The following is a 26,306-nucleotide window of genomic DNA, read 5'->3' on the forward strand; positions in this document are numbered from 1 at the left end:
AAGTACCAAGGCCGTCACAGAGGAAGTGACGTCATGTCACGTGAGCCAACCCTGCTCGGGTGGGCCTACGGGATATGGTTGGGCGATACACTGCCCAGGTAGGGATCAAAGACCAGGAGTGCATCAACTCCCGACGCTGTATACAACCTACGACGACACGATCGAGAATACAAAACAGGTCACAAAGGCTGGATGTGTGCGCCAAGCCGCCGTTGATGACAGTGAAAAAAATCATTGGTCTAATGCCGCTTTGATTCCGTGGTTCAGCAATAGATGTGTTCTGCTATATATTATTTTCCTACATACGCAAAGAACAACACAAGTAAGGAGTTGAGTGAACAAACATTGATGCACTTACTTTGTTACGTTATTTAATTTGTTTGCTTGTAAGCACTCACCGACGACGTAGCATGTAAGACATGCCTGTTTAGAATAATCAGCGGTTATCGGCGTCTTGTCGCAAGAGTTTGTTTTGCCTTGGTTAATGGGTGTTTAACGTCCCAAAGCGACTCAGGCTATGAAGGACGCTCTAGTGAAGGGCTCCGGAATTTTCGATGACCTTGGGTTATTTAATGTTCCAAGACATCGCACAGTACACGGACCTCTAGAATTTCGCCTCCATTGAAATTCAATCGCCGAACTCGCGTCAATTGGGTCGGCAGCCGAGCGCAATAACCCCTGAGCCACCGCCATAGCGATTTCTTTTCAATTTATATACTTTCCAATTGTGTTCAAGGTCTAGTCTGTCTGGCGGATGCAAGGAAGGAGGTCGCTAGCCTTGGCACGAGCACATTTATAGGAATTTTATGCACGCGACGAGCCACCCAAACACACAAAAATTACCAACCTCGAAGAGGAATGTGGACACTGCAAGTACGTGCAGTCGTCCACACACTTGTCTAGAGCACTCGAACTGCGAGCTTTTTTCTGTTGTTGCCTAATCACTTTGGCGACGCTCCTTTTCATTGAATCATGTCTTTATAAAGAAGAGCGGCAAAGTGGGGAGCGGCCTATGAGCCATTGCATGCTGCTGTGAAGAAACGTGAACGTAAGGATTTTTTTAGTCGCAAAGCACTACGTCACTAGCAATCCTGAAACGGGCGATATTTGGCTGAAGCCTCTTAGATACCTAAGGTTTCGAACCCACAGTGGCGTTATCAGATCAGGTTCGCTGGCCACTGCACAAGAGCACTATGCTCTTGCTGCAACCGATTACGCCTTTTGTTAAACTGACACACTTTCGCGCTCTGCACTGCACGTCGTCTTCTTCATCAAGTTCCATCCATGCACAAAAAGCACTACTAGCCTCCTACCCCGCAAAATCCGCAAGTGACGTGCAGCCTCAGAGACAGTCCCGAAAGAGAGAAAAAACAAAACGCATGACTGGCTCCCTGGTGAGTGGACACCTAATTCGCGCTTTGAGCTACATGGCGGCAGTGAGAGAGAGAGAGAGAGAGATGTGCGCTGCCTGCGTTGGCAGACCGTGGCACTGGAGCCAAACGTAGTGGCGTTGACGACACTGTTGCAGAAACGCGGGACTTGAGCAATAACCCGCCGGCGGTTTTTGAGTAAATTGGCAATGACGACGAAAAAGTTAGTTGATTTAGAGGCGACGAGCAACGTGGTTGAGATTTTTAAACGAGGGTGGCAAGCCCGGGACGAGTCAGTCTGCTCCGATATCGATAGCGCGCCTAGGTTTTCAAATCTGCTTGCACACCTGCAAAAACCTGTTCTCGCTCAATATTTCTTGCTTAGAAATGCTAAACCACCATCAGTCTTTTTATGAAGAAGCATTGTGCTACCCAACCAAATCTTCAAAATTAAGAAATTTTTAAAACTAGTAATAGAAATAGTTTCGTGAATGCTTATAGATCCCAAACATGTAACCCACTATTTACTTTTATTCGTGCTTTTCCGCATACTTCCATTTGGCGCTTCAGTTCCGCATCCTTACTGATGTCGCTAGCGCTTGGTTTTAGACCGCATTCGAGCTCTTCTTTCTCTACCGATGAAAATTGGCCTTGCACGCCATCTCCAGCTCGGTCGCTCGTGCTCTGACAACTCAGCGCATTTGCGGGTTTAAACGGCGCTAAAGGTTCTTTGATGCCTCATGGCATCCACCTGCTCCACCGGGTCTGCTGCCGTCGCAAACAAGGATGTTGCGGACGTTATCGTTGACAGTAAATCCAACAAGACATATATCCTCGGAGAGTTCCTCGGCAAGGTGAGCTCTTGGGTTACTGGCGGGCGATACTAAGCTCAGCATGGTTCCAGACAGCGTAGTGATGTTCTTCGGGTAGGGCGCGGAGCCCAGAACACAAGTTGCCAGCGCTACGCTCGGTACCAATCTCGTGGGTGTAATTCGGTCTATGCTGCCCCACCACCCTTCCGTTTACCTTTGAGTTAACGTTAATTTCGGCTAATTCTCTGCCCATTTCTAGGCCGCCGCGGTGGCTCAATTGTTATGGCGCATGGCTGCTGACCCGATAGACGGGGGTTCCATCCCTGCCGCGGCGGTCGAATTTCGATGGAGGCGAAATTCTCGGGGGCTCGTGTACTGTGCGATGTCGGTGCACGTTTAAGAACCCAAGGTGGTCGAAATTTCCGGAGCCCGTCACTGCGATGTCCCTCATAGACTGAGCCGCTTTGGGACGTAAACTTCCATAAACCAAACCTCTGCCCATTTCTTGCTGTTTCTGCCGTCTGCCTTTCCACGCCCCAGCGTTATTGCATGTGCTGCCTTCGCCATCCAGAGTACGCGCTCCTGCGGCGATTCTCGTTTTCAGCGCGGCTTCGAGAAATACCTCGGAGCTGCCTCTAACGCGCAAACTGACCGATACGGTTTTGCCAAGCTTTGTCAGCGTAGAATGCTCGTCGTGGGCCCCAAATGGCGCTCGGACAACCATGACTGCTCTCCGCAACGCACGCGTTGGCGCTCCCGCGCTTCGCACCGTTCCCGTTTGCATATGGTTTAAGTGCGCGCGCCGTCATTAACAAAAAAAAGGGAGAAATGGGAATGGGGGGAGAGTTATGTTCTATTACGAGCTCCTGGCACTATCATTGCGTACATTTACTGGAAACCACTTCTTATTCCAGGGCGGATACGCAAAATTTTTTGAACTGAAAGACACAGCCACGAACACGACTTTTGCCAGCAAGGTCGTCCCTAAATCGGTCCTAACCGATTCCTTCAAAGAAAAGGTGAGGACTCTGTGGGGTTCGTGTTAATTCTCACATTGGTTTTGTTAGCCGGTATTCTCTATTTTGCATGAATTCCGCGCACCAACACTGTAAAGGTAGTGGTAGCCTGTGGAAGACTATTCCTCCCAGACCTCAGGAGGCGCTTGTTTGCAAGCTTGCATACAGCCTTGTTTGGACGGAGCCGTGTATTGCAGCAATACCTTCTCATCTCAAGTTCAGTGCTTTCAAAATAAACGCATGAAGCCTGCCACTATTTCCATAGCTGCTCTTAGCGTTTGTGTACCATGCTGTCCTGTTCTCATAACTTATTTGTGCTACATGCAGATTGCGCAAGAGATCCAAATACACCGCACCTTGAGCCACAAGCATATTGTGGGCTTTCGGGGCCACTTTGAAGATGACAACAACGTGTACATAATAATGGAGCTGTGCACCCGCCGGGTATGTGCACTGCTCATGCGCCTGGACTTTCTCCACAGTCCTACTTAGATCCTTCTTATGGCTTCTGAGCCTCAGACTACCGCAGTATATGCCAAACAGTCTGGGAGTTGCAGCGTAAGCTCTCAGAGATAATAAATAGTACCGTCTGTATGGGTCAGTTGCTACACGTAGCAATGTTTGAACCACTCAAGACGGGAGTGGGCTTTACTGTTGCCATATACGATATTTCCGTTAGTTAACGCGTATTACCTCTGCGTTTTGTCATTTTAACAGCATTTTTTAATAACAGTTGGTCACGCATCCTACATTCTATCATTGTGTAGTGACGCTTGCAGCAGGTGCGAAGTTTCTGCGAGTTTACACACGGCAATATTTTGTGTGGTTTAGCTCTGGTTAAACCTGGTTGGTTGCGAAAGCTTAGCTTGCTTAGCGACTTCTGATTCACGTCATTTTCGGAAACGTTCTTCTCGTTGTTCCTCGGTTTCCTGGGCACGTTGTTTACGCTTGGCTTCATTCCGTTTAGCTTGCCTAATCACAGCTTCTCTACTTCACATTCATAGATCCTTGGGAGTCCTCATACCCCTCGTGGCGCAGTGGCACAGCGGTTAAGAGATGCGCCACTGCATTGGCAGGTGTCTGTTTATATCACAACCACCGGTAGGGATTGTGCGACCGATGTTGCTCTCCCCTACCGACCTCTCATGCAGTTGGCGCGACGCTGCTCCGAACTTAACCGAGCTTACCTGGATAAAGCTGGGGTAATAACTCGGGTTAGAGCGTAGCTGAAGCGGTTGCTAGGCAACGGCGACTCAAGGTCGTTTGGTAGCAGCAGAGCAAATTGATTCAGATATAGACTCTTCGTCGATGACTTCCATGGCGAGCCTCCTCGAGGAGCGCGGCACGACCGGCTCCTCCTGGCTGCGGTGTAGAGAGCAAGCTGACGTCACGCGTCGCCATAGCAACGTAGAGGCTGACGTCACATCATCTGTTAGGCGCGGCAGCGGCTCCTCGAGGACCAGAGGGGTCCACAGACCACGCAACGAGCGGTTAGACCTGGCGTAGTATTGCTTTCCCAATAAAATTGGCCCACAGCTCCATTACACCATTTGTCCTTCAAATTGCGACCCCTCCCCCCCCCCTCGCCTCTTCTCCTTAATGGCATGCCTGTATGCAACATCGCTTCAGGAATACGGTCGTGTGGCTGTGGTTACTACTCGTGAGATAAACACTAGTCCTTAAAGGCGACGTAACGCATATGGCGCTTCAACTGCCCGCCACTTGCTTTTGTTCCGATATAATCTTCCCGGTTCATGTTTCTATTAATCAGAACGAGTTTAAGACCTGTCCCGTTCACTTCGTGTGGCAGTATAAGTCCGCCATCAGCGTTTTGATAATGGGCTTGGTGCCTACTTCGAGCTTTTTCGAAAGCATTTATTTGTATACGTCATCATTAGCTGAGGCCTAGAGATCTTCGTATATTTGTTTTCCAGTCTTTGATGGAGATGCACCGGCGGCGCAAGACCCTCACCGAGGCCGAGACGCGCTATTTTCTATACCAGCTGCTGCTCGCCTGCCAATACATGGTGCAGCAGCGGGTCATCCACAGGAACCTGAAGCTGAGCAATTTGTTGCTGACCGAAAATATGGAGATAAAGGTGGGGGACTTTGGTCTCGCCACCCGGCTTGGTCACGTGAATCCACGCAAAAAGATTCTATGCGGCACGCACATGGCTCCCGAGATCTTGGCCAAGAAGGGGTACAGCTTTGAAGTGGACGTCTGGTCAATCGGCTCCATCCTGTGAGTGTTACATGCCACCAGAGGTTACCAAGAATTCGGCTCGTAAGGAAAGAGCGGTGCGTAGTGGGGGAGGCGGAAATTACTGCCATTGCTCACCGGTAGTAACAAGTGGCATGAGTTCGAAGCCTAAGCGCTTCATCAACATACTGCAGACCCACCACAGTAGCTGCCGTGGCTATCCCGTTTGTATTATCAGTAGTAGTCAATAGTGTGCCGTGGCGGACACATTTCAAGGGATATGCACCATGCAAGAAATGTTCATGCTGGCCAGGCAGCAAACGCCACCTGGCCTCCACGAAAGCGACCCCTGTTTCTTGCTGTGTAGCTAAGCCAAGGAACCAATTCAATCAATCAATCACTCAAGGAATCAGTTTATCCTGCACTGCAAAGACACTTTACAGATTCAGGACTGCCGAAGCCTCATTGGGCTTGTATGGCAGCGCCTGGCAGGGAGCGGCATGTGGCGTGCGGCGCTTTACAAACTAAGAATAGCAGGAAGCAACAGAAAAGTAGGACAGCACTAAAACGTTCAACGCATCACACTTCACAGTTAACTAGAAAAAACGCGGAATCCACTAAACTACATCAGCAAGAAATGTATATCAGGCAATGTGGGCGATAAAAGTCTAGGAATATAAGGTCAAGAAAGGAACGACGAGGCATAACAGGCGATAAATTATACCAAAACTTCAACACAAAGTTAAAGGAAAACAGATGAACGCAATAGTTTTTCTTAGTTTATAATTTGTATTCAAAGAAAATCCACTTGAAAACAACACATTTAGTAACGAAGGAACATAGAATGCACGAGTTCTTTAAATGTAAGCCTGTAATTAAAGCCGCGTAAACCAATGGTGTACTGGGAATGGAAAGAGCCGCAGCAGCGTCCATTGAGCAACGTAAGCTGCCTTAGGAAGACGCGTTCTCGGAACAAGGTGGCTGAGGCAGACAACAGTGAGCAGATAATTCTTCTTGCAGTGTGTGAGCAGGTAAGGAGAAACAGGGGCATATCGCGCTAGTTTGTTCCACTTGCCCATTCATATCTTCGGGCACAGCACCCGGCTCTCGAATTTTAGGCACTTTAGAAAGTAGCGCTGTGAAATGCGCCAAGCTGTCAGACTGAATAGGTCCTTCTATTCCACCAGTGAATGTGAGATGTGAGAGTCTCATTAAGGCAGTCTTTTCGCAGTCTGTTAAATGTTTCAGGAATTAAAAACCTGCGTGAAGAAGACAGGACGGCAAAAGAATAAAATGTGTGTGTCTTTGTGTCTCTCTTCGTCCTGTCGTGTTTACGCAGCTTTAAAATTGCTGAATCTATGAACCGAAGAAACTATGAACCGACTTGCCCAACATCATGTCTTACTTTCTTTAAATGTCTTCGTGAACTCCTAAACTCTCCGGGGAGCACAGCATGGATAAGAAGGTTTGCATAGATGTTACTGTAGCCTCTTTCGCCTTCGCAGCTTGGGATCCGCTTTTCACTGCGTTTTGCAGCAATTGCTCCTCGCGTGCAGCACTTTTCTCCTCGCATGCACTGCCCTGCTGGCCCCTGTGAGATGTGGCCGCTTTTGTAAGGCGACATCCGTCGTCATTACAAATAGGCCAGGCTGCCGCGTTTGATCGGTAAGCCTGTTTTGCGCAGGTTCACACTGCTTGTTGGGAATCCTCCGTTTGAGAGCTCCACGTTGAAGAAGACGAGCTCCCGCATACGAAAAAACTTGCTCCATATGCCGTCTACGCTGAGCTCATCGGCAAGTTCCCTCATCCGGAGGATGCTTCAGGCACAGCCAAAACGTAGACCGACAATCGAGGACATCTTGCACGACGACTTCTTGACCTGCGGTAAATATATATTTATTTGGGAAGGGGGGGGGGGCATTACTTAGCTGTATAGTGCATTGAATATTTACGCAGTGGTTCATGTCAGTGTAAAAAGTCGAGATCTCCACTGTTTAAGTGTAATCAGGTCGGCCAGTAAAATTTGCGGACGGTGTTCCTTGTTACGTGCATTGTAAGAATGTAATATATTGGGCAATAATGTAATTAATTTAATTATTTCACTTTTACGGTAATTTGTGAAGTAAGGAACTGCTTTTTGGTCTCTTATTTAATAATGTTATAAATTGCATTGGAACAGCAATTTCGCAGCAAAAGTGATTAATTTATGATAATGCATTTATGAAAATGCACTTGTACTCTGTGTCGCCAAGGCTTTGATCTCTCCGGCGTTCTGCTTGGCGCCTCCAAAGCAGGAATGACGCGCGGCAAGAACAACGCAGGACTGTGCCTCCTAGACGGCCGGTATTCTTTGTTTTCGGGCTGCTGGCTGCCGGTATTATGCGATAGCGCCAGGAGCTCGTTCTGCTGAAAAGTCGGCGTCGTCCGCCGTCCTGCGTAATTCAGAAAAAAATCCCTTAATATAGAAGTAAATCATAGAAGAAAATAACGTCTATTAGAGTTCGAACCCTAGCCCTGTGCGTGCCAGGCGTGCGCCAGCATAGGACACGAAGGGTCGTTGGTTCGACCGTGTTGGCGAACGCATGGTGGTATGTATGACTTAGTAGCCTAATAAGGGAGTAATTAGTCATTGGCATCCACCCAAGCGCAGCCATACGGCTACAACGGGAGGCTATACAGCTTTCTCAGAAACTTTGTAGTTTAAAAAAAAATTCGTCCTAGTCCGGGATGCAAACCCGGGACCACTGCTTTCCTGGGGGTACCCCTTATTTTTTGAGCAACTCAGTAACGTGCGTTTGGGCGGTGTACTGATGTTATAGTAAATCAGCAAAATAAATAATTGGCACTGGCTTAGTTCGGCTATGCCAGGATATACGTAGCGGAAGCAAGCATGCGACACAGCTGGCGAAGCGAGCGGAACAACGAGGCAGGTGGTGTGACGTCATACCAAACGGCGGCGGCGGCTCCGCGGCGAGGCGCGCGGTGTGACGTCATGCCAGATGGCCCGTTAAGCGCGCGGCATGTGCCAGCTGCGGCGGTTGCTAGGCAGCGGCTCAAGAACGATCTCTGCCTCCTCTGAGCACCGCCACAGCGAAATCGCTAGTTCGTGGCCAATGTAGTTTTCGCTACAAAAGGAAACATAAATATGCTAATTAGGCGTCATTAGTTGCGCGGAATGTTAAGGTGGTGTTATGTTGTTTTATTCTATTGAAAGAAATGGCGTATATTTGTAAGAGCAAGAATGAGAAAGAAAAAACATTGAAGAGGAAAAGGAGAAGGCGCTAACCGGTCTACTCTTAAGGGGAAGCTTAAGTGTCGTCCAAATTTTTTTAATACTCACTGATAACACGAACCAAGTGCTTTTTTACCATAATGCTGTGCTTTAACCTGTACTGCGCTTTTTTCACATTTCCTCGTCGTTTGGCGTACTCCTCTGTTCTACATAAGGGTGGTGAGTTGGCCTTGCTTCAAAATCATGTTGTCCACAGCGCAAAGACGGGACGTGGCATAATAGCGTGAAGTCGTCCCGTCTCCGCCCTATTAGCAAAAAGATCGTCTGTACTATATTCATGTGTTCAAAAATTTTTACTGTCTACTGCCTTTTTTTGTTCTGTAGTGCTTATTTTTTGTACTTGCAATGCTCGAAATTTCTCGCCCCCTTACACGATGCCTTACCGGCCTCCAAGATGTTTGAGATCAATAAATAGCTGTAACTCCGTGTTCAAATTGTGCACAAAGCGAAAGTAAAAACGTAATCTCTGCCGTGCTGGAATGTGTTCATGAGAACAGCCGCGCACTAAGCACTATAAAGGCTCCTGCATAACACATATGAACATCCTATCTTGCAGTTTATTCATTCACTCGTCAATCCGCGCTTGACAACAAAGGCGGACGGCGCAGATGCCGTTGTACTATTTGAACCTACGATGACTGTATTTTCCGCGTCATGTTATGTTCTCTTGCCATTCCGGCTAGTTTCTGCGAACCGAAGGTCGTTGTCACCATGTTCGACGTTCTGAATCCAGGGCATCTGATGTGCGATTTGCAGTAAAACTAGTCATACTGAGTTGAGGGATAAGGGAGGGGGACGGCGACTTTACGGTTCCTCGAAAAGTTTGGGGTGGCTGGTACTATCGAGTGTGCATCCCTTGGAGAAAGTTCAGTTTCGTCAGGGTAACTGACCTGCCTTCTCGGGATCTTGTTGTTTTCTGACATGGCGCCCACAAGTTCGTAACTACAGTGTTCGATGTGAATGCCTTTAATTGGCAGCGCAATAGGAGATGAGATTTTTTTTCACTGCCCGCACTTCCAGCAAGAGCAACTGCTGGTTACAATCCCAAATGCATAGCGCTTTTCATTCCCAATCTTTAACTGTTGTTTACTCTTTCCAGGACCCATGCCTTCTCGACTGCCTACGTCTTGTCTGGTGACAGAGCCTCGTTTTGACACTCTGAATGCCAGCTTGCCTGTCGGCGGACACAGGGTGCTCCTGGAGCAAAATGAAGGCAGTGGTGAGTTGGCCGATAATATCCGCTCTTACCTGTAACCTAGTCTGCTCCATTTTGAGTGTTCCACTTGAAGAAACCTTTCCATGGAAGTAGATTTAAATCCAGAGATTAATTACTCATAGGCAGCCGCCTCAGTGGCTTGATGGTTAGGGCGCTCGAGTGCTCACCTGAAAGTGGCGGGTTCGATCCTGGTCGCGGCTACCGCATTTCGATTTAGGCGAAATGCTAGAGGCTCGTGTACCGTGCGATGTCAGTGCACGTTAAATAAGCCCAGGTGGTAACAACTATCCGAAGCCCTCAACTACGACCGACTAACGCTAACCCCAGAAACCAAACCAATTACTTATCGGCATTCATCTGAGCGCCGCCATGTTGCTACAAACAAAAGCTATACTCAATTCCGGAACAGGACGAACCGTGTTGTATTGGCTGTGCAGACGCACAACAGCGCGCAGCTGGATGATAACTACTCCCTTAACTATGCGTAACCTCTAATATTTGAGATTTTTTGGCTCACAATGTTAAGAAAAATCCAACGAAGACACTTTTTAAATATAGCCACAAGTATCAGCGTAAAAATAGAAACTGTGCCCGTCTCTAGACACTTCATATGCACAAAAACTGAATTTTTCCTCCTATTCTCTAGCGTCCCCTTCAATGGCCGCCGCACGCCGACAGGGTAGCCAATGCAAGTATTGTCTTGCATCCTCTGCCTTTCCTTTCTTCCGTCTTGTTCTCTTTCGGCGGAAGAGAACCATGAGGGCATATATGCAGGGATGCAGTTGACGACAGTGGTCACTGAGACATGGCCATGCAATGTCACAATGCATAGCAGTTCAGAGTGCTGCGAATTGGCAGCTCAAATGCAGCACGGTGTTAGTAAACACTAGCATACCAATAACAATTGTGCCAACAACTGCACGTAATCTTCGTCGTCGAGCGAAGGCTGTCAGTTTCTTTATGTATGTACGAAGGCCCGACTGCATGCTTCACTTTTGCAGAAACCATGGTTACTGTGATAAGCGCCGAAGCTGGTACAGAACCCGACAAGACGGCAGCGTTATCAACAAAGGGTACTGCGCACATGCAAACAAGGACGAGAAGGGCAGACAACAAGAATTCGTTGTGTACCCTTTGCGTCCTTGTTTGTTTGTATGTGCGCAGTACCCTTCGTTGATTATGACTGAGCGACTAGCCCAACAACGCGCTCTTAGACAGCAGCGCACTTAAAGTTTATTTGACTTGCCAGAGGACCGCTTCACGAAAAAGCTTAGTGCCTTATTTAACAAAATCAATTATGTATTCAGCCTGCGAAGTTCCACACGGGCTTCAGTAGAAGTAGGTGATATTCCCTAAATGTCACTACGACTTCTGTCATTACTCCAAATTTCACCCAGCAAATTTTTATGCACTGCCGTCTCTGCCCAATCTTTATATATCGTGTGATTTTTTATTGCCTTCCGATTCTCGCGGCCGCTTTTTCATACTGCCTTCTTAAACAGCTGAGACATGAGTGGACAGTTGCATGCAATCGCACCTTTTCATAAAGTGGGAGCACGGACAGCACAGTACTGGAAACCAATTGAAATTTAAATTTCTCTGCCGGATGCCAATTTCTCTTTTAAAAATATTATTCAGGCAACTATCGATGTAACAAAATCATACTCAGCAATTCTGGACAAAAGCAATTTTGAGCGGGAAACCTTCGATGAACGAAATGTTTTCATATGTTGTAAGATTTCGCTGTAACAACCAATATATCCGCAGATCACCTGACGGCAGTCTTCAATTTTTTTCTCTTAACGTTTTTGCTTTTGTTGTAACCATTCCCCATTGGTTTTCTGCGGAAGCCTTAATTGTTCGATGCGATCGATGGAAACAATTCAAAAGAAAGTCTTGCTACCTATCAAAAGAATTGGCCATTATCTTCAATATTTCCGTAACAGTATCTTGCAATTGCCCTCTTTTCAATATTTTTGTCCGAGAATGTTGGACATGTGATCAAGAACGCGTATCGCTGTACTAGTCCATCGTTTATTAATGCAATGGAGAATTCTATTTGGCTTTTATTTTTCTTTTTGTCAAACTTTTCGCTAGTTCGCTGCCTGTGAGTGCAATGCCGAATGTTGCGGGCGAAATTTGTGGTGGGCACCTTGTATACGTAGTGCTTGTGGCCGCCTTCGGGCTGCTCACTGTATATCATATGATCAGCGTGCTACAGGAATCTCTCTGGTCTGCGTGCGAGATCACTTTTTCTACTCTTAAAACCGCCACTGCATCGACGCGCCCTTGCTCTTGCTAAGCTCGCTCGCCATAAAATGCAGTGCCCTTGGTTCCCGCTCCCTCCCGCGTTAGTGGGAAACCTGTGCTGCGTTTCTTACGAGGCAGATGAATAGGGTAGCAGCATGTTCACCTTCTTCGGGTATTCGGTGCTTTAATACGAAAGCATTAGGTGCCTCATGCTGGCGTTATAAAACTTGTGATTGGTCGCGACGGTATGACGTCATCAAAGGCAGAAACCACAATTTCTTAACCAATAATAGTAAGTACCAGCACTTACAACTGCACAAACAACGAATGGATGTAGAATATAATTGCAATGGAGTGGATTTTAATCACGTGCAACGACTCCAACCACGACCGAGGCTGTTGCCGTTCAGGCATTACACAGCCTCGCTTCCTATAGAGGGTGTTTCACGTAAGACTTTACACAACTTTTAAAAACAGGCGTTTTGAATTAGAAGAGCACGTTTTTCGGCATAGCACTGCCATTGGTGTAGTACATCAGAATACAGCTAATGCGTGCTAATTACCCGGTTGGTTAACTAATACTGAATAGTTAATTCAAAAGTATCTTCTGGCGGGGTAGTTGGTCTGAATCGTTCATATATACCGGGTGTCCCAGCTAAATGTAACCAAACTTGTAAAAAAGGCGAAGTGTCCTAGTCCTGTGAAACCAACTCAAAATTGTTCATAGTCGCGTGGCCTGGTCTTGAGTATTTTTTCGCTCTTCAAAGTTAATTAATTAGGTAAGTTTAATTAGCTAAATTTTTAATTATTAACTTCAGGAAGAAAGTGTCAAAGCAAAAGTTTTAGATCACCTCGAAAAACCGCTAGCAGTGCTGTTTCCGTCAAGTTACGATTTACGTAGCTTCATTTATTGGCCTTAAAAGAAAGTTGTCACGTGACCAGCTGCTGGCTCACTTCTCTGCCCCAATGTGCATCCAAAGTCATATCGAGGAGAGGACTTCAGAAAAAAATAGATTTTATTCTTTAAGGCACGTCTTGGGACGTTGAAGTGGCACAGTTGTCATGTGGAAGCTTTTTCTTATTGTGCGGGTTATGGTTAAAGGCTGGTAAAAAAACTACTTTACGTAAATATTACTTTGCTGCAAACGTCTCAGTAAGCTGTTTCTCAAAGCGATCTACAACTTTTCCATTGACACTTTGTTCCTCAAGTCGATAGTTAAAAAGTTAGTTAATTAAGCTTAAATAATTTGTCAACCCTGAAGACGAAAAAAATACCGCAGACTAGGTGAAGCGACTCCAAACAAACCCCATTTGGTTTCAGACAGCTAGGACACCCCGTGTTTTTTAAAAGCTTGGTTACATTTAGCTGGGACACCTGGTATATATATATATATATATATATATATATATATATATATATATATATATATATATATATATATATATATATATATATATATATATATATATATATATATATATATATATATATAAGGGAAGGGGAATGAGGGGCTCGTTATAAATATGAGAGAAAAGCCAACAGCCGCAGAAACCAAGGAGCACAGGGGATTTTTTTTAAATTTATTTTTTGTGGTGTTGATCAAGTAAGAATATTACTGAATATGTTGTCGCTTAAAGCTAATTGATTAGAAAAGCAGAAGAAAAAACAACCACATGCCGCCGGTGGGATCCGAACCCACGACCTCCGAATTACGCGTCCGGTGCTCTACCTCTGAGCTACGGCGACGGCTGTCAACCTTCTGCTTACGGGGGTATTTATGTTTACAAATAACCTAACCTTGAGAGTGTTCTTCAGCGCCACCCACGTTCGTAAGCGGCGGACGTGGAACGTCCTGAGTTACCGCTGGTGTGACGTAGAACGCCATCGAACGGCGAGGGTGAAAGCTGTGTGAGAACCCTCTTATGCTTCCTATGGCGTCAAGGCTGCCAGAACCGAGACCCTCGCTAAGCAATTAAGCAAACAAGGGAAGGAGAATGAGGGGCTCGTTATAAATATGAGAGAGAAGCCGACAGCCACAGAAACCAAGGAGCACAGGGGATTCTTTTTAATTTATTTTTTGTGGTGTTCATCAAGTAAGAATATTACTGAATATGTTGTCGCTTAAAGCTAACTGATTAGAAAAGCAGAAGAAAAAACAACCACATGCCGCCGGTGGGATCCGAACCCACGACCTCTGAATTTTTTCTTCTGCTTTTCTAATCAATTAGCTTTAAGCGGCAACATATTCAGTAATATTCTTACTTGATCAACACCACAAAAAATAAATTTAAAAAAAATCCCCTGTGCTCCTTGGTTTCTGTGGCTGTTGGCTTCTCTCTCATATTTATAACGAGCCCCTCATTCCCCTTCCCTTGTTTGCTTAATTGCTTAGCGAGGGTCTCGGTTCTGGCAGCCTTGACGCCATAGGAAGCATAAGAGGGTTCTCGCACAGCTTTCACCCTCGCCGTTCGATGGCGTTCTACGTCACACCAGCGGTAACTCAGGACGTTCCACGTCTGCCACTTACGAACGTGGGTGGCGCTGATGAACACTCTCACACTCTCAAGGTTAGGTTATTTGTAAACATAAATACCCCCGTAAGCAGAAGGTTTGACAGCCGTCGCCGTAGCTCAGAGGTAGAGCACCGGACGCGTAATTCGGAGGTCGTGGGTTCGGATCCCACCGGCGGCATGTGGTTGTTTTTTCTGCTGCTTTTCTAATCAATTAGCTTTAAGCGACAACATATTCAGTATTATTCTTACTTGATCAACACCACAAAAAATAAATAAAAAAAAATCCCCTGTGCTCCTTGGTTTCTGTGGCTGTTGGCTTCTCGCTCATAGATATATATACCGTGTTCTGCAACTTTATCGGCACAGGTTTGAAAAATTCTCCCGCCACAACCGTTGGATCGTTTGTGGTGAAACCGCGCACAAAGCTTCCTTATTGTTGTCTGTTTTAAGGCATACTAAGTATAAAAGTGGTACTTACCAGGTTTGGTCACGCGAGATGCGAAACCAGAAGCACCCGTGTTGAGATCGAGCCGCCGTCATCGAATTTCGGCCGAAAGATACTTGTGGCGCCATCTGGCATCGCTGAAGGAAAGCGCCGCGACGGAAGCGCCGAGGCGAGCGCTGCAACGAGCGCGGCGGCTTGCTTTGAATGCGTCGTTCGGGCCATGTCGTCTGCTTAAGCGCGTGAAATATTTTTCTGCCAACGCATTTTGAAAACTATCGTAAACAAATTAAATGACTTGACGGTGATTTACCAATAAAAGATATGTTCTCCATTGTCTCGTCGTATTTCTGCCGTCTGCTTTCGCGGCGCTTTCCTTCAGCGATGCCAGATGACGCCACAAGTATCTTTCGGCAGAAATTCGATGACGGCGGCTCGATCTCAACACGGGTGCTTTTTGTTTCTCATCTCGCGTGACCAAACCTAGTAAGTACCACTTTTATACTTATAGTATGCCTTAAAACGGACATCAATAAGGAAGCTTTGTGCGCGGTTTCACCACAAACGAGCCAACGGTTGTGGTGGGAGAATTTTTCAAACCTGTGCCGATAAAGTTGCAGAACACGGTATATATATATATATATATATATATATATATATATATATATATATATATATATATATATATATATATATATATATATACCGTGTTATATATGTGTTATATATATATACAGGGTGTCCCAGCTAAAAGTAACCATGCTTGTAAAAAAGAGGATGATCCCTAGCCGAGTGAGACCAACTGAGGGTTGTTGCTAGTCGCGTGTCCTAGTCTGTAGTATTTTTTTATTATGCAAACATGATTAATTAGCAGAGACTAATTAGCTAACTTTTTAATTATTGCCTACAGGAAGAAAGTGTCAATGCAGGAGTTGTAGATCCCTTAGAAAAATAACCGTTTGCCGTGTTTGCAGCCAAGTACCACTGATACAACTTCTTTTATTTGACTTAAAAGAAAGCCCACGAAATACAAAAAGAGCCACGTGATAGGGAAGCAGTTTCAGCGCTCCCAGAGGACCGGCCAAACAAAGACATTCGCTTATCTTTGCAAAGTTGGCCTGCACGGGGTTCGGCGTTTTGCGATGGTTGCGAGATATACGCGAGCAACTCTCGTATCGGCGCTAGGGCGACCGTTTCTTCAGCGCGTGACGGTGCAAGTTAGCGGCACGACCACATTCCTATCACTCGAGGCGAGGTTACGCGTGAAAAAGCGCTCCATGCGAGCCGCGCTTCACTTCCTTGAAAAGCAGCACCCGCTCACTTTCCATGACGCATAAGCAGTTCCTGGCGCATATCTCGCCACCACCTCAAAACGCCAAACGCTGTTCGGGACAGCGTTGCAAACATAAGCGGATGTCGTTGCTTGATCGCTCGTTTGGGAGCGCTGTAACTGCTTCCCTATCACGTGGTTCTTTTTGTATTTCGCGGGCTTTCTTTTAAGTCAGATAAAAGAAGTTGTATTAGTGGTACTTAGCTGCAAACACGGCAAACGATTATTTTTCTATGCGATCTACAACTCCTGCATTTACATTTTCTTCCTGAAAGGAATAATTAAAAAGTTAGCTAATTAGTCTTTGCTAATTAATCACGTCTGCATAATAAAAAAATACTGCAGACTAGGACACGCGACTGTCAACAACCCTCAGTTGGTCTGCGGATTCTTTGGAACCTTAAGCCCACTGCCTGCAGCAACACTCCAATTTGGCCCCCGCTTCTGATAGGTGGTACACCTGGAGTGGGCCGCCCGGGAGAAATCAGCCAGTTGCCACTTCCTATCCTCACCTGCGCACTTTTTTTTTCCTATCATCTTTCTTCAACCTACCCTGTTCACACCTGCAGGGTTCACACCGATGTTAAGCAGATGAGAACTCAAAAACCGGCAGTGGTCTTTCCCAAGATTCTCGTTGTCCACTCCATGACTGATGCCCCGATAGCAAGCATGTCCGCTTTCGTCATCGCAGAGACCATCCGAAACTGTGTTGGCAAAAATTACAAACCAAAGAAACAGAGGACTGGCGACCTTTCGTGGAAACTGACACGGAAGATCTAAGCAGGAAACTGCTATCACTGATGGCGAATTGGATGTGCAGGTGACTCTTCACTACACCCTTAAGTGCCAACTCCAAGGGCCCTTCAAGGGCGCAAGCGCCTAGCGTCGGCGCTCTTGGCGTACGCCGGAACGGGCGTCCAAAAGAGTCACGCATCTCCATGTCCTTGGTGCTGGCTCGCGCCCCTCTCGAGACGGCGTGAGAATTTCAAGCCATAAAGAAAAGGGGTCGAGGGGCGCTGAAAAGACAACCTAAACCACGAAGAAAGTTTGGGGGAACCTGAGAGAGCGCCAAGCCATGAAGAAAAAAGTCACCGAGAGCCCTGCGGTCCGTCGATTCTTGTAATCCACACCCCGCTTCCGACGCGTGAGCCAGCGCCCGTGCGCTGGCGCCGGTATCTACCACGGACAGATATCGGCGCCTCGCAGAGGTTCGCTGGCGTCCACTACAGTGCGCATGCGCAGACCGGTTCTGGTGTACGCCAAGAGCATCGACGCTGGGCGCGTACGCCCAGGAAGGGCCCTTTGAGTTGGCGCTTTAACTATAAGAAGACGTCAATTACGAGCAGGAACTGTTGCAAGGTACTGATACAGGAACGAATGAACTCGCTGAGCAAGGTGTAATCGCGGCCCGCAGAATCAATATCAGAAGAAACGCCGCAGAGATAAAGAGAAAGCATATCGTCCTAACATTAAATAGCACAACTCTACCAGATTGGTTTACTGGTTTATTGGGGTTTAACGCCCCAAAGCGACTCAGGCTATCAGGGACGCCGTAGTGAAGGGCTCCGGAAACTTCGATCAACTGGGGTTCTTTAACGTGCGCTCACATCGCACAGCACACGAGCCTCCAGAATTTCGCCTCCATCGAAATTCGACCACCGCGGCTGGTATCGATCCCGCGTCTTTCGGGTCAGCAGCCGAGCGTCATAACCACTGAGCCACCGCGGGGGGCTACAACACAGACCCCACCCATGCAACATATATACATTGCAAAGTGCGCATCTATATACCAAATCCAAGGCGATGCTCTTGGGCCAGCGTTTTGGACACTGCTCGCTGGCGTGCCTGGGCAAGCCCATGTGTGTCACTTGAGGGGAAGATGAACATGCAGAAGAGAGGTGTGAGCGCACACCGAAGTTTGTCAACTGCAATGGAATGCACTGTGCGTTCTCCAGGTGGTGACGAATCTGGAAACGAGAAAAAGAAATCATCAGTTTGAAAACGAACCAAAACAAATCATACAGGCTAGAAAGCGATTCGCCATCCAAGAGAAGGACAGCTTTACGAATCAGTGAAGCGGGGACCGCAACAGCTTTCAGTTTCGGTTGGCAGACAGGTCGAGCTGCCGGACCTGGCGGCTTCTGTGAAGCCAGTGGCCAGTTGCACAGAAGCCCACGGCTTAAAAATTTCCCATTAAGATCATGCGATCTCCGCCGGAGGCCCTCTGTCGCAGGTATCGGCTGCGGCTTTCTTGGTGACAGGCACCGAGAACAGCCCTGCTGAACTGGACCTGTCCCTCAAACCTACTAAGCAGGGAAGTGCTGTTCCAATGTAGTCTGGTTCGGCAGCGGTGCCTTGTGCAGCTGCAGCATTGAGAATAAGGCACGCGAAGGCCATGGGGCATCGTGACCATGAATCATCCTCACGCTCCTTCGTGAAGGATATGCAGGTCATTGTAAGCCTTCCGGCATCTTTGCTGCCGAAGGACCACCGTCTTTCTGGCGGTCGCGGTAGCAGAGCAAACCAACCTATCACTAGGTTAGTGGTGATAAAAACCTATCACTACGCCCGGAAAAGACGTAGTGTTATAATACTTGCTCCATGGTATGTTTTAAGGCAGAAGCCTTTAATGCCTCATCGTTGTAAGCAGGAGTTGTCGACAGAAATGTCACGCTTTTCAATTGGTCGAAACGGTCATGACGTCACCGTGCGCGAATTTCAAACGGGGCCAGTTGTACTTTGGCTAGTAACCATGCAACCAACTAAAGGGATCGTATAGTGATGCTCTAAGTAAGTGGGAATGAATTTAGTTCTTTGCTTAATTACCTAATTAGCCTAATTAACCTTTTTAGTCAGGCCAGATAGATAAATAAAACTGAGTAGGAAATTCGTCGAGTTCAGGAATCGAACCCCGGTCTCCGGAGTGCGAGACGAGCATTCTGAACGACTCCGCCATGCAATTTCCTCGCTGGCGTCCCAGAACCCTCCTCGCAGCGCCTGCCCTCCTCCTCCTCTTTTTTTCTCCCTTCTCCTCTTTTTTTTCTTTCACGGCTGTTGGGCTCTTCGGTCTATTCCTCCGGCGAGTCTACCTCTGCGCCCCGCCGCCGCGGTTTCTTGCGGTTCTGTCGTGCAAAATCACGTTTCTGCGCGTCTTCTGGACCACGCGGTCTGTGTTCTTTAATATTTTTCGTGTTTTATAGCTTAATTTCTTTATTATTTTGTTTCTTTTCATATTTGCATTTTTTTATTTGTTGTATTTCACTCACAAAACCCGTGCGTTCACTAGACGTGCCTTTTCTCTAATATTTTTCGTGTTTTATGATGTAATTTCTTTATATTTTCGTTCAGTTTCATACTCGCAATTTTTTCTTTTGTTTTATTTGACTCACAAAACCCGTGCGTTCACTAGATCTGCCTTTATTCATGCTCAAACCGTGTTCGTGGCGGAATGGCAGCGACTACCCTTGAAGTGCCAAACGCCCTAGTTCGATTCCCAGTCTCTAAAGTTTTTTTTTTCTTTGCCGGAACTCGAACACACTTTCTAGCATTCCCTGCTCACGACAGTATGAGGCATTAAAGGCTTTCGCCTTAATAAAGCGATTCTGCTCGTATTTTCTTTCACAGCTGTTCTGCTCCTGGCGAGCTTCTAGGGCGGCCGGCTCGCGATTTTCGCGTTGCCGTCGTGTGAATCGCCCTTTAACGCCATTTTAAGTACGTGCGCAGTCGCCTTCTTTGCGCGAGGAACGTGCCGGCCACACAAATGGCTCGAAGGGCAACGCGAAAATCGCGAGCCGGCCGCCCTAGAAGCTCGCCAGGAGCAGAACAGCTGTGAAAGAAAATACGAGCAGAATCGCCTTATTAAGCCGAAAGCCTTTAATGCCTCATACTGTCGTGAGCAGGGAATGCTAGAAAGTGTGTTCGAGTTCCGGCAAAGAAAAAAAAAACTTTAGAGACTGGGAATCGAACCAGGGCGTTTGGCACTTCAAGGGTAGTCGCTGCCATTCCGCCACGAACACGGTTTGAGCATGAATAAAGGCAGATCTAGTGAACGCACGGGTTTTGTGAGTCAAATAAAACAAAAGAAAAAATTGCGAGTATAAAACGAAACAAAAATATAAAGAAATTACATCAAAAAACACGAAAAATATTAGAGAAAAGGCACATCTAGTGAACGCACGGGTTTCGTACGTGAGTGAAATAAAACAAATAAAAAAATGCAAATATGAAAAGAAACAAAATAATAAAGAAATAAAGCTATACACGAAAAAAAATTCAGGGGGCACTTTGTCTCTCTAAAGTGCTGCAAGGCGAAAGCGTTTCCTAGCCACTGTTTGTTTTTATTTACTTTTTTATTTTTCATATTTTGTTTCTTTTTTTATTTTTTTGCTCCTTTTCTTAATTTTATTGCTTTTTTATTTTTATTTTCACATCTTATTTTTATTTTTGTTATTTTTGTTTATTTTCTTATTTTTATTTATTTCCCTTTTCTTGACTTTACTCCTTTTATTTTATTTATGAAGCCCATGCATTCACTAGATGTGCCTTAAGGAACCTTGAGCTCTTCGAAAACAGCGCAAAAAGGACACGGCACGACACAGAAGTGGACAGGACAGGCGCTATATACACTTCTGTGTCGTCCGTGTCCTTTTTGCACTATGTTTTCGAAGAACTGTTACCAACTAGCCCAAACCAAGCTACTGAACCTTGAGCCTTTTAAGCAGTGACGCCGAAAGGCGTACGAATCTGCCGACGCGTCTGTCGACACGGCTGCCGACGCGTCTGTCGACACTCCTGCCGACGCGTCTGTCGACACGGCTCCCGACGCGTCTGCTAACGACAGTATGAGGCATTAAAGGCTTTCGCCTTAATATTAAAGAACACAGACCGCGTGGTCCAGAAGACGCGCAGAAACGCGATTTTGCACGACAGAACCGCAAGAAACCGCGGCGGCGGGGCGCAGAGGCAGACTCGCCAGAGGAATAGACCGAAGAGCCCAACAGCCGTGAAAGAAAAAAAAGAGGAGAAGGGAGAAAAAAAGAGGATGAGGGGAGCGGAGGAGGAGGGGGCGGCGCTGCGAGGAGGGTTCTGGGACGCCAGCGAGAAAATTTCCCTCCGCCGTGCCTCCTCGATGATTTGGAATGAACAAAGGCGCGTCTAGTGAATACAGTGTCTTCGTTCCCTCGCATCTTCCTCCCTTCCCGTTACAGCGAGGTTCAGGTGTCCACCAAGATATGCGAGACAGACACATTTCCTTTCCTCAAAAACCAATTTACCGACGAGCAAGGCGTACAACCGAACGGGCGATGACGTTCTATGGACTCCCTGGCAGCGTTGCAAGACGCTGTCGCGTTCCACTCTTAGAGGCGAAGCTTAACATCTTAACCACATATCAGTGACACAAGCAGCAATACCGCGCGTAAGGCTTTCGCCTCAGCACACTTTAGGTCAACAAAGTGCTCCCTGAATTTTTTTCAAACATAAAAAGAAGATGAACATAAAGTTTCATGCTCAAGCACTAAGGATGAGTACAAAAGTAAGTTTACACTCCATGAACTAGAACTCGTACAAGATAACTGTAAAGCTACCGTGTTGGTTCCGACAAAATTCATTGCAGCATGCTGCAAAATCTGCCTCTTCCTTTCCTTGAATCGTTACTGTTCTTATTCTACTACATTTGGAAGGAAAGTAAATTGGCTAAAAACTTTAAAACAGCAGTAGTGATCGCAATTCTTAAGCTGTGAAAAGACAGATGCCAAGCTGACAGCTGTCATATAATAACCCTGGCCAGTTGTCTTTGCAAAACCTTTGAGCGTCTTGTCAGTACTCGATTGATTAGTATGCGTGTTAGAAATGAGCAAGAAAATAGGTCGATTTCAATGTGTATTCCGACGTCACTGATCTGCAGTTGAGCTGTTGTTGCGTCTTGAAAGACAAATACGGGAGGCTCACGTAAGTATCCAATACTGTGTTTTGATTTTTTTTGCGTAGGAAAAGCATATGACACAACCAAGAGGTATGGAATCCTGCAGGACTATGTCAACAGTGGAATTGGGGGGAGTATGATTCACTGTACTGCAGACCTTCTTTCGTGCCTAGTTTTAGAGTCAGACTGGGAAACATGCTTTCTGACTATTTTCTTTCAAGAAAATGGAACATCCCAAGGCAGCGCGCAGTGTTGCTCTTTTCTCTCAAAAGAAATCCAGTAACTGATATCATCTCGTCCATATCATCCCGTAAGGTGCGCATTACTCGTTGGACGTAGACGATTGACAATTACGTTTCACGTCATGTAACTTCGCTATCTGCGAACGACACGTACAAAAAAATATCGAGCGCCTTACAAATTGGGTTAATCAAAACGTGCTTAGGTTCTTTTCTGCAAACATCGTTTCTCTTTGTTTTCCACGCAAGCGAGGCCTACTTCAGCAACCATTTTATAACGTCAGTGGGAAACCCATCCCTATGAAAATGGAACAGAGGTTTCTCAATTTGCTCTTCCATACAAAACTGACATTTGGGCCGCACATTAAACAGCTGAAGCTCCGCGCAGAGAAACCAATGAACATACTAAAAATTCTGTTCCACAAGACATGGGATGCAGACAGAGTTTGCTTACTGCAGCTATACCGGTCGCTGGTTGGATCATAGACGGACTATGAGTGTACTCTCTATAGTTCGGCCGATCCATCCACTTTTGAAGGCTCTAGACCGGGTTAATCATTCTGGATTAAGGATTGATTTGGGTACATGCCGAAATTAACGTATTCAAATCCTGTATGTGGGATCTCATGAACAATCCTTGCAATCAGGAAGAATATGCACGGAAGGTATTTTCGTTGTTGGATCACTCAAATCAAATCGAACTTTAATTTTCTCTCTCGCGGTGGAAATGGGGTGACGGGTAAAAGCCGCATAACTGCGGCTGGACAAAACGCGGCCCCCTGTATGTAAAGTTCGGTAGTAGTTCTAGTACACATTATACCGGATTGAATTCCACGCTTCGCACACCCAAAATTAGCACTTTAGAGAAGGAAGCACTTCAGATGAAAGCACATCCAGTTAGAAGTAAATCAGAAACACACTCATTCTGAAACACATTAGGTTAAATACAATGAAGTGGGAAACACATTCAGATTGAAACACATATATTTTAATACGCTTAACCCTTTCGGCCCTGGATTTTTTATTTCGTCCGTAGATTTTTTTGCTCCGTTTTTTTACAATGCCTAAGGCCCCATAACCACGCAGTAAAAGTTTAAAGCTTGTGGTGCGAGTATTAATCGATTTACAGGTATGGTGTCAAAATCGGACATCAGGGCTCAATGGCTCAATGAGTGTAAAATGCTAGTGGGACCGTTTTGGTACCCGCAACCGACAAGAAAGAAATTAACGAAAAAATGTCTTATTTTGCAGTGTGGAGACCTATAAACAAGCTTTTTTTGCTTTGTAAGGGATAGATAATCCCGAAGTTTCCAAAAAAAAATTCGCTCGCTCCTGTTTACCTTGCGTTTTGTATCATACCTCCACGTTCTTGTTCCTGCCAGGTTCGTTTTCCAGATGATAATACGTCACGTCAACGGCTCACATGTTCAAAACTTGCGTAGCCTTCCTGGAAGGTGACTGTGGTCAAGATAAAGGCTTTCCTCGAATCTGTAACGCCCTCCTCTATCGAGCTTCACGAAGCACTTCCGTAGCGCCCAGCGCGAAGGTCGGCAAATCTTAGTTCTAAGCTTGCGCGCGGCACACTTCATCTCGCTTGCGCCTGTTTTCAAACCAGCTGTTTCCAATAGAAGAATTCATAAAGTGGAACATAATCTCGTTGTGTCTGTGTCTTGACCGAATGCTGTTCCCTACAGGTGACAGGAAATTCCCTCTCATCCATAGGCTTATATGTTGGGGATATCTCTCGGCCTGGGAGAAAGCAGGAGCTGATTATCAGCACACCAAATACGCTTTCTCAAGAAAACACAGCCAAACACGCTGCATTGATCCGAGCGTCGAGGGCGCGCCACATGTGCGGCACGAGCGGCGGAGCCCGAGTTTCAGTGTAAATACCCCGGTCGTTTCTTGCAGCTCCATGTTGATGCTCACAGCTCATAGGAGGAGGACAGAGGTAAAAAAAAAGGAATAAAAGCGCAAGGTCAGGCGTGCATTTGTTCTCGCTATTCCTTTGGTCCGGTTGCTGTTCGCCGACATCCGCATGGTCATTTCCAGGCTCAATCCGAATATTCACCATGTATGATAGCGAAAATTTCCATTTTCCAATTCATCAGAAAGCTAATTTTAAGATTTTGTTCATTGTCTGGAATGAACAGAGATGTCAGCAGTCCAAAAAGGCCGTTAGTATAGGTGCCTCTTCAAAAATACTAGCAGATTCTATTCTACAAAGATGACCTATCATCACTCAATGGCCACCGCTGGCAACCGTTGAGCCCTGATGGTGTCAAAATCGCACATGTCAAAAATGTGTTCAAACGCAGCGTCTACGCATTCAGTAATATTTACGACGGGGATGTGAGCTTGGATAGGCGTTTCACACAATATATAAAAATCTGAGCGCAGAAGAACGAATGGTTAGTGAGATACAAATCCATAAATTTGCTACACCTCGGCTTCTTCACTCCATGCCTCCCATGCTGCTACTTCTTCTCACTTAGACCACACAGCTCAATGTAAGCCCGTGAACAGCGATGTCGATAGCAGCAGGGATCCCTAAGGAACTACTGTATTAAAAATTAATAGTATTTTCTTCTGTTACTGAGGCGTGAGCGTAATATTTGTGTTGTGGTGTCAATTGACACCGCCAGGGCCGAAAGGGTTAAGTTTTAAAAGTCTCGAAAACTTGACCTTTAACGCTAATCGAATTGGAAGGCATTTTATACCAAAGCAAAGCACATAACAATAAGGGGCACCAAGAACAAGAAGAAGCACAAAACACAACTATACAAGAAAATCATAGGACGTTGGCCATTAGGAAATGTGCATGTGTTGCTCGTATTGACAACGTTTCAGGGTGGATATCGATGAGCGCAAGGCTATCCCCCTCGAAACTCCTCTGGATCATTCTGAATGAAGGATTCATTTCGGTGCTTACCGAGAGTCACCTGTACCGAAATTCTACATGGAATGCCGTGAACCATCCTAGCAATCAGGAAGAATACGCACAGAAGGTATTTTCATTGTCGGATTGAAAATAAAATAATGCGACTCTTTTTGAGAATAAAGAAAACAGCATATCGACCACAGGAATCAGGGTAAATCACATTGCAGAATCGTGGGGATTTGACCTTTCCGTGGAGCGCGAGCGCTCCTTGCCGCGCCACTGCCCCCTTTGTCGTCTTCTAGTCGCTGGCAATATGTTTGAATATGAACATCACGCTCCACCCTGGTTCAGAATGTCCATACCATGTATCTTTACGCTGACCAAGTGCAATGGGAAAGTTGCGCCTTCGGCAGTGATAAAAAGCGAGTTCCTGGGAATTGAAAAGAAGTACTGTTTTTTTTTATCTTTCTATACGGATGGCTCCAAAAAACATGATCGTATTACTGCAGCTGCTGTGCACAAGGGCTCACATGGTCATGCTATTGAAAAGGAAGTGTACGCTGCTGAAGTGTATGGCATATTAACGGCGGTAGGAATAATAAGTCAAGAGAACGATAAAAAGGCGATAATTTATACCTACTCCGCTGCGACCGCAATTATTTCAAAACACAGAATCAGAGCCCGTCTTTTAATATACATCCTTCGACAACTTAATCAACTCGCAATATGCGGTTACAGCGTGCACTTCTGCTGTGTTCCAAGCTATGTTGGTGCTGCAGGGTACACTCTTGTGTCTCCACAGTAGAAAACGCAACGGTGAG

The 26,306-nt window shown here is 46.2% G+C and overlaps 1 protein-coding gene across 1 annotated transcript in view; it reads left to right on the top strand.

Moving 5' to 3' along the window:
• The first annotated feature begins 2,110 nt into the window (after window positions 1-2,110).
• Window positions 2,111-26,306, top strand: part of LOC149355464 (serine/threonine-protein kinase PLK1-like) — a 50,531-nt gene continuing 26,335 nt past the window's right edge. The window contains exons 1-7 of the mRNA XM_089577643.1: window positions 2,111-2,224; window positions 3,097-3,201; window positions 3,526-3,642; window positions 5,133-5,440; window positions 7,083-7,282; window positions 9,790-9,906; window positions 10,124-10,148. Coding sequence (XP_089433769.1) covers window positions 2,111-2,224; window positions 3,097-3,201; window positions 3,526-3,642; window positions 5,133-5,440; window positions 7,083-7,282; window positions 9,790-9,906; window positions 10,124-10,148 — 986 coding nt within the window. The remainder of the gene's footprint in view (window positions 2,225-3,096; window positions 3,202-3,525; window positions 3,643-5,132; window positions 5,441-7,082; window positions 7,283-9,789; window positions 9,907-10,123; window positions 10,149-26,306) is intronic.

This window comes from Amblyomma mixtum, chromosome 3 (assembly GCF_055824585.1).
Source record: "Amblyomma mixtum isolate Tamu chromosome 3, ASM5582458v1, whole genome shotgun sequence".
Lineage (NCBI taxonomy): Eukaryota > Metazoa > Arthropoda > Arachnida > Ixodida > Ixodidae > Amblyomma > Amblyomma mixtum.